General features: G+C 42.3%; 1 protein-coding gene and 1 long non-coding RNA gene across 3 annotated transcripts in view; one reads left to right on the top strand and one right to left on the bottom strand.

Annotated features, from left to right (window-relative positions):
* The window catches only part of LOC143986179 (uncharacterized), a 457,706-nt gene that overhangs the window by 108,034 nt on the left and 334,065 nt on the right, over positions 1-15,607 (top strand). The gene's annotated exons all lie outside the window — the stretch shown is intronic.
* Positions 1-15,607, bottom strand: part of NRK (Nik related kinase) — a 406,388-nt gene that overhangs the window by 238,658 nt on the left and 152,123 nt on the right. For both annotated transcript variants that reach the window (XM_077484749.1, XM_077484758.1), the window contains exons 7-9: positions 8,317-8,447; positions 5,706-5,760; positions 968-1,046 (exon numbers count right to left, since the gene is read on the bottom strand). In XM_077484749.1, coding sequence (XP_077340875.1) covers positions 968-1,046; positions 5,706-5,760; positions 8,317-8,447 — 265 coding nt within the window. The remainder of the gene's footprint in view (positions 1-967; positions 1,047-5,705; positions 5,761-8,316; positions 8,448-15,607) is intronic.

Raw genomic sequence — 15,607 nt, 5'->3', positions numbered from 1 at the left:
CCAGAAACTCGATACCGACTACAGTTTTTGATCCATTCAGGGCTGAGTTCCTCACTCATGCCCTTCTGTTTCCCTAGACAAATAGCATAAATATAAGCAATTTTTTTAAGATATAGCAGTCTGGGCAGTCTATTTATCATTCAAATAGTGTTTTGTCTGAACCATGTGATGGCATCACAATCCACATTTTTTAAGTTTGCATGTATCGATCTCTGTAGTCTGAAGCAATTTTGAGAAAAAAATCTTTATATAGGTCCGCTGAGATTTTGTTTTCTATGTGATGACCTATTTAAAGGGGAACTTAGGTTGTATATCACAGAATCATTGGGCAGACTGACAAATGGAGTGCCTGGCATTTTGAAGAATACATTTTAAAATTGAACAGTTTGCTGTATTTTTTTGTACATTTTTATGGTAGGGATGTTTCTGATTTCTATGCAGGATTCAGTTTATCTTGCATAAAATGTTTTTGCCTTTTTAATAGTCTTGAAAAAAATGAAAATACGATATGAAGAGGATTTTCAATATGTAGCCATTCATTTTAAATGCAGTCTTATTACTTGAATGCCTCTAGTGCAGGAGTTTCTGTATCCGTCTTTAGTTGTATTTAAATCCCAGTAGTACATGTGCTTTCCCCTGCTGAGGTGTCCTATAATAAATCCAATTATTCTGACTATTCCTGCGACATGGCAGCAGACAAGAAGAAAATGAAGGCCCCAGAAAGCAATAAATTGCTCTTAACTAACCATCTGTGTGATTATTAATTCATCTTTTCTGTTGGACACATCAGCCTTTGAGTAAGCACATTAAACCATTTTATCCTATCGTGATTCGGGTTGTCTGATGCGCTCATCCAGAGCATTATATACAGAAACCATAAGTGACAGGGGCCTACTGCATTAACTCTTTAGTGGTCTAGTCATTTTGGTACCTCATGCTAAACTAATGTCTTATGTAATGCACATACCATTTCCTTGATTTTAGTTTTGGTGGTGGGTTTCGAGGAATTAAGAAGAGAGCTCTCATAGGATGCATGTCGCATAAAGCTGCAAAACATTAAAAAAAATTATATTCCATGTTTACATGTATTATAATTAGAATTTCACATTTCAAATATTTTTACTGTAATTATGGAGTAGCAGATAAGTTTACAACAAATCAGACTCATCCTCAGCAACTGTATAGCTTCTCTCCCCTGTGGGAACCCAATTCACTCAGTGACCTGGTAAAGGGGCCTTAAAGCCCCATTGCTATTTTATCAATGCAGAGTGTACAGCAGTTCATTTCCCTATTATGATTATTATGTCACAGATTGGAAGAAATGTGTTACATAAGCCTTGCAACCTTGGCACATAAATAAAAGTGAATTCCTGCTCAAACTGCTGACCAGGTCGGGCAATGCATGCTCTAAACTTTGTGAAATGACGAAAGGGTCTGCTGTTCTTATACAAAATATACTAATGTCTACCTTTTTATACATAAGTATAATGTTAACTTATTGGATAGCTGTAGATATTCTTTAAATAACCCCACCCCCATCCCAGTTTTACAATTATTTGTACCTGCTCCTCTGAGATATTTGCTGTGCAGACTGCTGGGAGCCGCATAGGGGATTTTTTTTTTAAATAACAAACATGTCATACTTCCGGGGTCCATAAGGCAGAGTTCAGCTCAGCCCTGTCCCACATTCACTTTTCACTTGCTTTGATTGACAACAGCAGGAGCCAATAGCTTCCCCTGCTTTGTCTGAGCCAATGAGGTGGGAGGCCGCCAAAAGCGCCTTTGCTCTTGTGCACATCGATGGATTGAGATTTGGAGCATGTAAGTATTTAGGAGGGGCTGGGGGGGGGGACTAAAAAACCTTAAGACTTTGGAACCACTTTAATCTCCTGACCTCTTTCCTACACTCGTGGAGCTCTCTCTATTCCTTCCTACAAAGAGAGCATCCCACACTGTGACACATTATATAAGGGATTGATGGAGTTTCTTTGGGGCATTATTTTACAGCTGGGTGTGCGCTCCCCTGTGAAGTATAAGCCCTTGTACACATGGTTGGACATTCTGATGGAAAATGTCCGATCGGGCCATGTTGTCAGATAATCCGACCATGTGTGGGCTCCATCGGACTGTTTCCATCTGAATTTCTGACCAACAAAGTTTTAGAGCTGGGCTATAAAATTTTCCGACAACATGATCCGATCGGACTTTGCCCAATCGTTTGTAGAGAATTCCGATCGGAAAAAGTGCCACGCATGCTCAGATTAAATTACGAGACCAAAGCTTTTGGCTACTAGCCTGAACGTAGTCCCGTCATAACGAAATAGCGTCATTACGTTACGAACGATCGGATATTCCGACAACTTTGTCCGACCGTGTGTATGCAACACCAGTTTCGGACAAAATCCGCCTGACAAAATCCGATGGATTTTGTTGTCAGAATGTCTGACCATGTGTAGAAGGGCTAAGACCTATGGTAGGTGTTGGGGGGGGGGTCATTTTAAGGGGATTCTGTCAAAGTCCTATGCACAGGTCTCTGCAATAGAATTTCACTCACCTCTCTGATGGTCCGTATCTTTTACCTTCCCTCTGTTCCAGCGCTGAAGCCTCTATCAGTCTCTTTAGCATTTATTACAGGAACAGCGGGTCCTTGTGTCCTCGAGAGTGTGCTGTGGCTCCATTTTCTTACCCATGTACCACTGCTGAATTCTGTGGTGAACCTTTACCCATCCTTTGTCACGGTTTCACTGGGACACTTTGCACAGACATCTCTACCCTAGGAATACTTTACTGAACCTATTTGAACACTGTGCTTAGACATCTTTAGGCTTCCTCACTTCAAGAAAACTATTGCTTTCCACTACACCTAATCGGATTACAGTTAATAAGCTCCTACGTACCGGTGAAGACTATCAGCTCTGCAATGGGGACATTAATGCTTTTACTGATACAAGGGCCATTATACTATTCCTTCTAGGCCTGATCTCTCTTTCGAGTAACAGTTATAGGCTGGCCAAGTTCCATCTTCTGCAGAGTGTCAGTATAATCTGTTAGCTGTATTCATCCTTTTAGGGGATAGCATTATGTCTTTAAGCAAGTGTGTATAACATACTGTTCATTTGTTAATATTTTGCCTTGTGTCATTCGGAGGAATTCCTTTGCTGAGTTGGCGCTGGCGCTAAAACTCAGCAGATCTATCACATCCTTTTTTATTTATTTGGTGCAAGTAAATATTATCAGAACATAAATGCACAGAGTTGTCTGATTTTATTACTTTACAGTGGTGCGAGGATGTCTGAACCCAGAGTGTCAGGTGGGTTAATGTTCACCAGTTAATGGCAGTACAGATGAGCACTGCCATTAGATGACGGTAATTCAAAGCAGTCCCTTATGGGGTCGTGCTACACATGATTGGATAATAGAAATCAGCACAACTTTCCCTCGTTTAAGAGCTTCCCCTCAGATCTAGCGCACCTGCAAAGTATATTTTGCTATAGTAAATCAACCTCATTGCATTTATTAAAAAAAAAAGCACGCTAGTATAGTACAAAAACACACTATTTAGGATTTCCTAGTTACTCATAAAACTACATTTTTAAACCCTAAATCCCTTCCCTGCATCAACTGTTTGCACAGTGTTGGCTATCCCAGAAGGACATTTTAGAAATGTCATGATTTTGTTCAAATGGAAAATGTTTGGAATAAATGTTTTGACATTTAAGAATTATCTCAAAGGACCATTCTAAGGACAGCTTGCTAGATTGTCCATTTTTATAATTTAAATGCTGAAACATACATTACTAAACTGCCAGAGACTTGCTTGTCAAGAAAAAATAATCTTATCATGTAGTCTGATCGAGATGCATATGTATGGTCTAATTGCTCACTAACGTCTTCCCGGTGCATGAAGCAAGGTTTGACTGTTTCATATACCTCTTTTTGCATGCGTATTATGTTCATTTCTACAATGCCTTCTTCAGACTGATATAAGTAGAACAGCTACCTGCTGGCAATTTAAAGAACTGTAATAGCTGCAGGACTCGTATGCTAGCATCCTATTTAATGCATATTCATACTAAGCTTCCTTTTTTTTTCTAAGTCATTTATAATGATTTTATAGCATCTGTTTTAGTGTTTACTGTAAGTAAGGTGTTATATACACTGTGTGTGTGTGTGTGTGTGTGTATGTATATGTGTATATATAGATGTGTGTATATATATATATATATATATATATATATATATATTAATATTGTGTGTGTGTATATGTATAAACCTTCAGCACACATCAATAAATACAATGAATATTTATATATAGTTTCAGTGGGGTCTAGGCAGTATATGATTTCTGTTTCAAACTGTTTCACTTCGTTTTCTATAGTTCCCTTTTTAATTTGGGATTGTTTTAAGTTTTTTTTTTTTTTATTTCCTCACTTCCCTTTAAAATGTGTTTTTGTTCTTGTTATAGCTTTATTCTAATTTGTATTCTTCTGCCTCCCCCCCCCCCCCCCCCCCTATTTCTTGTTTTGCTGGTTATGTGCACACACCAGAAACCATAGGAGACAATGGGGGCATGAAGTACTTATGGTGATTAGGAGTATTAGGAGTTTGTTGCAAAAGCCATAGATATTACATAAAGGTTGGATCAGGCAAGACTATACATAAACAGCGGATAGCACCAAAAGCTAGCAAGGCCTCAGCAAGCCAATGTGGTACCAGTAAGCATATATTTTACTTATCGCTAGATATTCGCTCCATGTGCAATTACATCTGAATACCAACGTTCAGCTGTGGCTGCTGTCAGCATGTCATTGCTTTGTATGGGCTGAGCATCCACAACTATCTGCATCCACCTATTATGAATCCAGGAGCAGGAATACGCTGGGCTCTTGCTGCAGCTGGCAAAAAAAACGACATGAATAAGGCCTAAATGCAGCGGCGGCCCCTTCATTAGAAGCGCGCGGGATCCACCCTCCCATCCATGCATCCGGCCCCCTAATCTACATGCAGGGTGCTGGATGCTTGGATTCAAATGGGGGGGGGGGGGGTTGAAGCATGTGATTAGAGTCAGAGGCTCTAATAGGCTTCAAAAAAGGGTGGGCTCGGAACGCAGAGCACTGTGTTCTAAGCCCAACTAGTTGTGTGACAAGAGTGAATGAATATTCGCTATTCCCACACTGATCCTCCTCCCAGCCAATTAGGAAGCGTGCCCTGTGACGCATCACACGTTAGGAGGAGGATGGAGGAGATGCCTATCGCCCATAAGAGCGCTGCCTGCCCGTAAACCTAGATGGGGAAAAAGCAAGGCTGGATGACTGGCCGACCGTGAGCCCCCTGGGGGGAGGTGGTTGTTTGCCACCCCCCCCACAAAAAACCCACCAGGCGCCGCTGCCTAAATGTGAAATATAATGTATAGCAACTAGTCAACATTGAAGCTATTCTCTTCTAATGAGGACAGCAAATATTTGGGAAAAGTCAGTTTGACTAGTTCTCTTCCCAGATCGGTGTATACTCATCTAAGGGTTCTAATGATACATGCCAGATAGTGCGACCATGTCCTGACATGCAGGCTAACCCGAGAATTCTGAAAGCTATTAAAGAAAGCACTTCTGATACTAAAAAGTGATAGTCTCTTTAAGAATATTGAATGCTTTAAAATGTACGTAAACCATTTACAAAAAAATTGTGACATTTTTTCTTTCACTTACGTGGTGACCCTTCTGCCATCTCAATTGCTGTAATTCCCAAAGACCAGAGATCACTCTGTGGAATCAGAAAAACATAACTCAGGTTATAATATTTAGACAATTACACACTAAAGGGTGTCTTTGGTTTAAAAGCCATGTGGGGAAATGGCATTAGCTGTTTCTGTGCTTGTAAAGCTGTACAATGTTTGCACTGCCTTTCTCCATTCCCTCACAAATATCTGCAAGAGACTGGTGGTGCGTTTGTGCCCACCTTTTTTTGTTTCTTTAAATGGGGTGGTGTGGGGTAGCCATGGGGAGGACATGCAAGTCTGCTTTTGTTCTGCTTCAACATACACTGAAATTGTAAAACAAAATACATACAGGAAACTTTGCCTACCTGGTGGGGCTTTTGGTTTTTCTTTCTGGCATGGTTCTAGTGCAACAGCCCACCCTAAAGCTTTTTTTATGTTTGGGAAAAGCTTCTGATTGTTTGTCAATTTATATAGGAGATATACTCAAATGCATCTGCCACAGCAGCCCTATAATATTGCTGTTTATTATTCCTTTGTATATGTTCCTCTGTTTCCCCCTCCTATTTTGCTCTGGTTGATAATACCTATAGCAAGACACTTGCTGCTTCATCGTGCTGTTCACATTTATACTACAAAAAGAAGGCTCAGGAAAGTCATTAGGGTTGATTTACTAAAACTGGAGAGTGCAAAATCTGGTGCAGCTGTGCATGGCAGCCAATCAGCTTCTAACATCAGCTTGTTCAATTAAGCTTTGATGGAAAAAAAACTGGAAGCTGATTGGTTTCTATGCAGAGCAGCACCAGTGTTGGGGCCCTTTCACACAGGCTTGTGTGTTTGACGGACTCTGCTTGCTCAGCGGGGAATCACTCTGCTGATCCCCACTGAGCAGCCGGATGACAGGACTGTCTCCGCTCACTGTTCAGAGGCGGACCTGTCAGAGCCCCACTCTCCTCTATTGAGCAATCAGATGAAAACAGATCCACCTATCCGTTTTCATCCGATTCGCTAGAAGGATGGAAAATAGGGTCACCATCCGCCTGGATTTAATGGACAGGATCGGATCGATTAGCAGCGGGTGTCAGTGGACATGTCACCGCTGACCTCCGCTACCCCATAGGAGTGAATGGAGCGTCCGATCAGGTGAGCCTTAACCTCCCTGGCGGTGATCCCGAGTCTGGCTCGGGTTGGGATTTTACTATCATAAGCGGTAACCCCGAGCCAGACTCAGGATCGCATTGCTGGATACAGGGAGGACACGGAGAAGTTACTTACCTTGTCCCCTGGATCCAGCGATGTCCTCCGCGATGTGTGATCGAGCTGTCCTCCGCTTGATTCACACAGTGCCGAATGCCGCCGAACTCCGTTCCCTGCGACGTTACGGTGCACGGGAGCGGAGATCGGCGCCAAATTCAAAAAAGTAAAAAGACACAAAACACACACAGCACTGTAGTCTTACAGATTACAGTACTGTATAAAAAAATACACACCCCCTTTGTCTCTAGTGGTCTGTGCAGTGCCCTGCATGCACTTTTATATTATAAATACTGTTTTTTTCTGCCTGGAATTTGGAGATTGTCCATAGCAACTGGAAAGTGTCCCTTTTTCAGTGTTTTAGGATTTGATTACATTATTGATTAATTTTTATTGTTATTTATTATATTATAAACGTTATACCCGGGATGTCTGCTAGACTCTGGTTTGAACAGATTTAAGAGAGTTATTCCTAAGAATTACAGGACTACAATATAAAATGCCAAATTTCCATGCAAAATAATTGTACCACTTTCAGCACCTAAAACTAGAACTAATCATAGCCAGGGAGGTTAAAAACTGATAGGTGGACCTGATCGGAAAGCCAGTGTGAAAGAAGTCAATGTAAATCAACCCCCCCAGTCTTCTTACACTTTAAAAGACTGGAAATTATTCTCTGTATTGCCTTTATGTATGTACGCATTTGCTGCAAATGAATCTGCTACTGTATCCACAAGCAATTCTACAGCGCAAAATTAAAAATTTAGAAAAAATTCTATAAAGGGTACCATTTTTATCCTAAGAAACTAGGGTTCTCCTTTAAAATCTTTGGAATTGGTGTACTTTGTGTTGATCCCATTACACTTTCTTCAGCTTTGCTGTGTTGGTGAACTCGTAATTTTTTTTTCTTTTTTTTTTTTTCTTTTTATGCCTATATACTGAGCATCACTAATTTACAGGAGGCAAGTTTCACAATGACACATAGTCAGCTGCAATAATATTTTCGATAACATTCTTTTCACATAAGTGAACCCCATGGCTGTAGTGCAAGGGTGGATTACACATTGCTAAACTTTTATTGCAAAAAAAAGTCACAAAAAGCTGCACAATACTCTTCTGTATTTACAGCTGGAAATCCCTACTCCCTGGGGGTATAGAAAGCGTTTCAACAACAATTCTTCCCCAGCAACCTATTAGGAAGTGATTTTTACACAGTCAGCATACTTCCTTTAGGAAAGTCTGGTGAGCCCTGTGTTTATCAGAAGATGACTAATGACACATTTTTTCACACGAGGCCGATGTGCTTCCTTTGTAGAACTTGCTTAAAGCAAAAAAAAAAAAAAACTCACTCGGTAGTCATATGTTGAGTCTGGATTCTCATCACATGCTATGACCTCGGGTGCCATCCAGTATGGGGTTCCAATAAATGTGTTTCTTCTTCCTATAGTTCTGTCCAGCTGGGCACTCACTCCAAAATCAACTAGAAACAAACAAAACCAGTATGAAGCATGTTCAGCCAATCCGTTCCTACATAACCAATACGTGATTGCATTTAATTATATAGATACATTTTTTTTTACAGTATTTTAGATTTTCAGTTTATGCTTGAAGTCTAAACTTTTTAAAATTGTGGATAAAGTAGAAAAGGATTTAACTATCAGCCAGTTTAAATGCATGTCCTGTATTTATCCTGATTTGAGACGGTTCATCTGACTTCATTATTTGGACAGGAAGTTCAAGGAGATTTCTTCAGTGGGGACATGGAGAGTTTGACCCCGCATTTCAAGTCATTCTCCTACATTCCTGCTTCCTCTGACACCTGTTAGTAAATGTATCACCCTCGTAGATCAGGTGCTAGAAGGCAAATTTTGCTCTGCTGTTAGAAGTGGTATTTTATTGACTCAACTCTAAGTTCTGCAGCTGCAGGCATGTGTCTCCCCTTGTCTTTACAGAATCTTCTGGAAACATATTGGTTGATTTACTAAAGGCAGATTGAAGCAAATTATAAGGTGCTGATGAGGTGGTATATGGTTCCAGCTCGAGTGGCCGCCTTCGCTTCGGGGCCGTCCCCGCGGTGCTTTAGAGGCTGTAATGCAGACGGCACCATGTATCACATATGGTGGTCTTGCCCGAAGGTGAGACGGTTCTGGATACGCACGTACAATTTTATATATTCTCTGACCCGAGTGAACCTTTGTAAGTCGCCTCTGCATGCGCTGCTGGGACGCCCTGTGGAGGGGGCATCAAAGCCAACGAGAAAACTTATAGCTTTCATATTTGTGGCAGCGAGGATTTCCATAGCCAAATCGTGGAGGTCACCAACAATACCCTTTTACCTACTTAAAACAAAACTGTCCTGGATAATGGTGAATGAACGCCTATCGGCAATATTAATCAATAGAATAGCTTGGTTCAACAGAGTGTGGGACCCATGGATTAGGGACCTCGTAACTGTGTGACGGGCTAATCTGGTGCTGGAGGGCGTTTCCCCGGAGCTGGAGTGCATCCCTTTCTCTCTCTTTACCTTCTATTTCCTATTTCTTCATCTCATTCTACTATAGCTACTTTTCTCCCTTCTCTATTTGAGTGTTCTTGACAATACATGTGCCCGTGCTTATTCCATTATCATTACTTTTGCAATAACTAAAGCACTGAAGCCGGAATTTAAGGGAATCAGGGGTCCAGTTGCTTGCAACTCTGACCCCCATATGGAGTAAGACAAACGACAGATACCTGTCTATTGTGATCAAATTACTCTTCAAATAACCTTCAAAGTTATGCACATGTACATCCAGTTTTTTTTCTTCTCTCTATTTTAATTTTTTTTATTATTTTCTTTCTCCTCTGTGTATCTACGAGGTCAGATACTGAAACTGTATTTCTCTTTGTGAAAAATTTGAATAAAAAATATTGGAAATAAAAAATAAAGGCAAATCCACTGTGCACTACAAGTTCACTTGAAAGTGCAGTCACTGTAGATCTGAGAGGAAGATCTGAAATGAGGGGAGACTCCGCCAATTTTATCATCCAATCATGTACAAGCAAAAATGCTGCTTACTTTCCTTGCATGTCCCCCTCAGATCTACAGTGACTGCACTTCAAAGTGCACTTCTAAATGCACTTGCAATGCACTTGAAAATGCACAGTGGATTTGCCTTCAGTAATTAACCCTCTGTGTGTGCGGAGAGGGCAGAGTCTGAGTTGGCTCTGGATACAGCTTCAGCCAATCCCTGGTCAGGAAAAATGGGCAGCAGGGGCCTGACAGATGTATATAAGGTGGCGAGCAGAGAGTAGCAGGGGTCCTTTTTGCCTGCTTAGAGTGACCTGGCCTGGAAATGCTGTCAAACCTTCCAAGGCTTAAGAGAAGCCTTAAAGCGGAGTACCACCCAAAAGTGGAACTTCTGCTTAAATGCTTTGTCCCCCGCTCCGGTGTCACATTTGGCACCTTTCTGGGGGGGGGGGGGGGCTGTTTTTCACAGGTCTCTTTCCCCACTTCCAGGAGACCAGGCCACTGTCCGATTTCCGAGAAGTTCGGCCCCTACCTCCTTCCTCTGCTGCTGGGCCAATCAGTGCAACACGCTTCACGCATGCACAGTAGGGAGCCGAGCGTTAAGCCGAATGGTGGCGGCTGCACCCAACAGTTTATCTGAAGATTGGCTGGGGTGACGACATTGCGGGCTCCCTGGACAGGTAAGTGTCCATATAGTAAAAGTCAGCAGCTACAGTATTTTTAGCTGATAATTTTTTACTTTTTTTTCAGTCCGCTGAAACTTGCGCGATGACGTGAACGGCACGTACGACGGGACTAGAAATACGACGTCCTATACACTGCAATGCAACCTTCGGCGTGTAAATCCTTTCTGAGCATGCGCGGAACTTAGTTTGACGAACAAGCCTACACACGGGCGGACTGTCCGCTCAAACCAAGTTTCAGCGGACAGTTTTACGGAATTTCCGAAAAACTTTGTTCTTCAGACTGTCCGCTGAAACTGTCCGCTGAAGCCCACACACGAGCGGACTGTCCGCCGAAACACTGTTCAGCGGACAAAGTTGAGCGAACAGTCCCCGCGTGTGTACGCGGCCTAAGAAGTCCTGGACAATTCTTGCTCAGTAAGGAGCCAAATATGCAAATATAAGCCATGGATTCCACACCCTATCACAATTTGGCCTGTTCGTTAAGATGATGAAGCTGACCAAGTCTAAGCCCTTGTACACACGGTTAGACATTCCGACGGAAAATGTCCAATCGGACCGTTTTGTCGGATAATCAGACCGTGTGTGGGCTCCATCGGACTGTTTCCGTCGACTCCGACGGACCAAGTTTTCCAGCTTGGCTATAAAATTTTCCGACAACATGATCCGATCGGACTTTGTCCGATCATGTGTAGAGAATTCCGATCGGACAAAGTGCCACGCATGCTCAGATCAAATTCCTACACCAAAGCTATTGGCTACTAGCGTGAACGTAGTCCCGTCATAACGAAATAACGTCATCACGTTCTGATTTGGATTGTCGGATTTTCCGACAACTTTGTCCGACCGTGTGTATGCAACAGTTTCGGACAAAATCCGTCGTAAAAAATCCGACGGATTTGGTTGTCGGAATGTCCGACCGTGTGTACAAGGGCTAAGGCTGGTCATACGTTATACAATTTTCTTCTACAACTTTCCTTTATATTTACAAAAACCATAGAATGAGGTCACACCTAAACACTTTAAATGTTGTATGCAATTGGGCAGGCCTTTGTACTACATAGTTGAAGGTAAATCTAAAGGAAATTGAACAAGAAAATTGTATAATGTATGGCCAGCTTTACTCTTACCAGAAGTAAAAGCTGAGCTCTGAAGTCAGCCAATCTGTAGTGTGCTGGTATGCTATGAGTTAAATCCAACAAGGTGCATGCCACCTCAAGGATTTATCTCTATTTTACATCTGACAGTTTTAGGCACTACAGGAGTACAGTTATATCACTACTGTCTCATATACAGCATCTTTGCCTGTCCCTCCGCTCTGCTGCACATTCACAGGAGCCCCTCTGTATTTTGTGAATGAGTTCACATAACAAAACATTCACTCTGTGAAGTAGTTACATGTAACTCTGCAGCTGCTGGAGTTGAGGTTCAGCATCGGAGTGCCGCAATTCAGAACATTTTTCAAACAGAGCTCTAATAATATAGTAAATGCAGCACAGACTGTACAATTCATCACCCAAAAAATTGACAAAACCTTTTATTTCTGGCCTGAACAAAGGCCCTTTTTTTTTACTTTAATGCACAATTAAATGAATAGAAAAGTTTAATGAATGATAGACAACAGCACAGCGTAATTGTTGTGTGGGGGTAACTAATTCTAAAATAGCATCTTTGTGGTGAGGAAAATTCAAAACTGTCACATTCTCTCTAGCAACCATCAATTATGTATTTATACATTTTTCAAGCTGCTATTGTTTTACCATGCTTTACCTGCAACAGATAAACAACCAGAAATAATTGCATATGAATAAGCTGTCTAAATAAGATGTACTATTAAAAGACAAAGGGTAAAATGAAGGCCTAGTTCCTGAGCTACTGTAAAAGCATGTTAATAAACTACGGTAGTTTTGACTAATAAAACAATGTATATGGCTAGATTTATATTTTTAAAAAGCAAAGTAAACAATATGTTACCCTGAGCCATCACCCAGATTTTCCATATTTTTGGGGGTGAGGGTGCACAGGTTGAGAAATTACAAAGGCCGATTGACTACAATGGGTAGCAAACTGTCTTTTTTTCGAAGTAAATCAGCCCTTTGTGTTGAAAAAAACACCTGTTGTATAAGAATTACATAGGCCACCACCATTAACTACCATATGAAATTAAAACCTGTCTTAAAGAAATATAAAAGCTTCTGCCCCTTCTAACTGCCTGCCAACGGCATGCATTGAGCAAAGTCCAAGTAAAGTCAAACTGATCTACGTAGTTGTGGAAAGTTAAACTGATTCTAAGACCCCTTTCACACCGGGGCGTTTTGCAGGCGCTATAGCGTTAGAAATGGCGCCTGCAATCCACCCTAAAAAAGCTGCACCATTGTCTGTAGTGTGAAAGCCCGGGGGCTTTCACACTACAGCGGTGCGTTGCCAGGTCGTCAGGGAAAAGTCCTGCCAGCAGCTTCTTTGGAGCGGTGAAGGAGCGGTGTGTTTACCGCTCCTCAACCGCTGCTCCCCATTGAAATCAATGGGGCAGGGCTGTAATACCGCCGGCAAAACGCCGCTATTGGTTTTAACCCTTTATCGGCCGCTAGTGGGGGGTAAAAGCTAAAAATAGCCGCGTTTTATCGCCCACGCTATGGGCGGTGTGGTGTGAAAGGGGTCTAAAGCCTAAACATGTTTCACCTTATTGCAGGGAATGCAGTAAGGTAAAGCATGTTTGGGTAATATTGCCCTCTCACCCCCCCCCTTTATAATTACCTGAGCCATCACTTGCTCCAGAATTCTGCTTGTCTGTAGCAGCTCTCACAGGTTCACTGAGGCAACAGTAGCCATCGGCTCTTGCTGCTGTCGGCCAAATCCTGTAAGAAGGGTGTGAGGTAGAGCCGCGCTGTCTGTGTCTATGGACATGGGCAGCACTCATTGGTATTGTGTTCCAGGTGTGCCACCATAGAAAGTGGTTTATTATGGTGGCAGAGGAAGAAGAGGAAGAGCAAGGAGCTCCAGCATGGGAACCCCATAAGAGGAGGATTGGGGCTGCTCTGTGCAATTCTTTTTCACGTAACAGGGAAGTAAGGAAGTAAGGAAGTTGGGGTGGCACAGTGGTGTAGTGGTTAGCACTCTCACCTAGCAGTAAAAAGGGTCACTGGTTTGAATCCCAACCACAACACTACCTGCCTGGAGTTTGCATGTTCTCCCTGTGCCTGCATCGGTTTCCTTCGGATATTCTGGTTTCCTCCCACACTCCAAAGACATGCAGGTAGGTAAATTGGCTTCTGTCCCAAATTGGCCCTAGTATATGAATAGGGACCATGTATTGTTGGATACTTGAGGGTAGGGACTGATGTTAGTGTGCAATGTACAAGGATAGGGACAATTGTAGACACTTAAAGCGGAGGTCCACCCTATCATCGGAACCCTCCCCCCCTCCGGTGCCACAATCGGCACCTTTCGGGGGGAGGGGGGTGCAGTTACCTGGATAATCCAGGTAACTGCACCCACTTCCGGGATAGCTCTCTGCAGAAAGGGGCGTAACTTACGCCCCTTTCCGCAAGTGCCCGCCCCTTCCCGCAATTCCCCCGCTGCCTGCTGGGAAACACACAGATCCCAGAGGCAGCGGGGAGCGTCCTAATTGCGCAGCGCGATTCGCGCATGCGCAGTAGGGAACCGGGAAATGAAGCCGAAAGGCTCCATTTCCTGATTCCCATAACCAAGATGGCGGCGGCAGGACCCGACAGGCAACCTAGAGATCGGCTTCGGGTGCCGACATCGCGGGCGCGCTGGACAGGTAAGTGTCACTATTTTAAAAGTCAGCAGCTGCAGTATTTGTAGCTGCTGGCTTTTAAAAAAAAAAAAAAAAAACGCGGAGTCCCGGTGGACTCCCGCTTTAAGTTGAACTGGATGGACTGGTGTCTTTATTCAACCTTACTAACTATGTAACTATGTAAGTATAACATGTTTTTGTTATTGATTAAAAAAAAATCTTTAAAATCACTTTAACTAAACCTGTAATTACAGACATATGATGGCTCTCATTGTTAATCCCCTCTTGAGATGCTAGTGTCCACACTGACCTGAAATGTGTTTGCAGTTAAGGAGATCTGACTTTTGTCCAGTTTTTTTGATATGCAAATAATTAAGGTGTGTAATAAAGTTTTTCTTGACAATAGGTCGCCATATACAGCTAAACTTAGAGTGCAGCACTCAGGGGTAAGGCTAAGGGTATGTTCTGTGCAAATTGGTCAGCATAGTGCCCCCTCACAATGTGGGCCATTGGGAGACATGTCCCTTTTATAATTGTGGCCATTAGTAGAGGTGTCCTGTCACAGTAGTGGCCATTGGAAAACATGCTGCCCTAAATTGGTCACCAGTGGAAGAGGTGCCTTGCCGACATTGTTGCCCAGCTGAGAGAAAATAAAGTTTAGACAGGAGTTCAGCTTTGATGAACAGCGGTGCAGCTATGTTTTTGATGAACCACACAAAACTAATCTAGACTAGACATTTAGTAAGTGTATAAATAGGAAGTAAGACACCAGTCATTATATCTGAAAACTCATTTATTCAGGGAAGCCTATCCCACACCCACCTAACTGTCCCCGAGCCACCCCCATCAAATAATTCTCTGCAGCTATTTCCTTTTGTACCACCACCCCCTCCCTTTAAAATGTAAGCTCTATGAGCAAGGCCCTCCTGTACCATTTGTATTGTACTGTAATTGTGTTGTCCCCCCTATACATTGTAAAGCGCTGTGTAAACTGTTGGCGCTATATAAATCGATAATAATAATAATAATAATAATATTTGTGACATAACATTTTTGATAATGTTGTCATAGTGTGCCCATCTGACATCATTGCTGTAAAAGTTGCTTTTGGTATGGTTGTTACCTGATGTACCCAAGTATGTAGAGTTTATTAAAAGCACATGCTAGCATAGTTTTTTGCAGAAACATAT

The sequence above is a fragment of the Lithobates pipiens genome, unplaced genomic scaffold (genome assembly GCF_037356315.1).
Source record: "Lithobates pipiens isolate NorthernLeopardFrog02 unplaced genomic scaffold, aLitPip1_a1.2 Scaffold_1, whole genome shotgun sequence".
Classification (NCBI taxonomy): domain Eukaryota; kingdom Metazoa; phylum Chordata; class Amphibia; order Anura; family Ranidae; genus Lithobates; species Lithobates pipiens.
The sequence above is the reverse complement of the archived record's forward strand: the minus strand, read 5'-3'. Positions and strand labels throughout refer to the sequence as shown.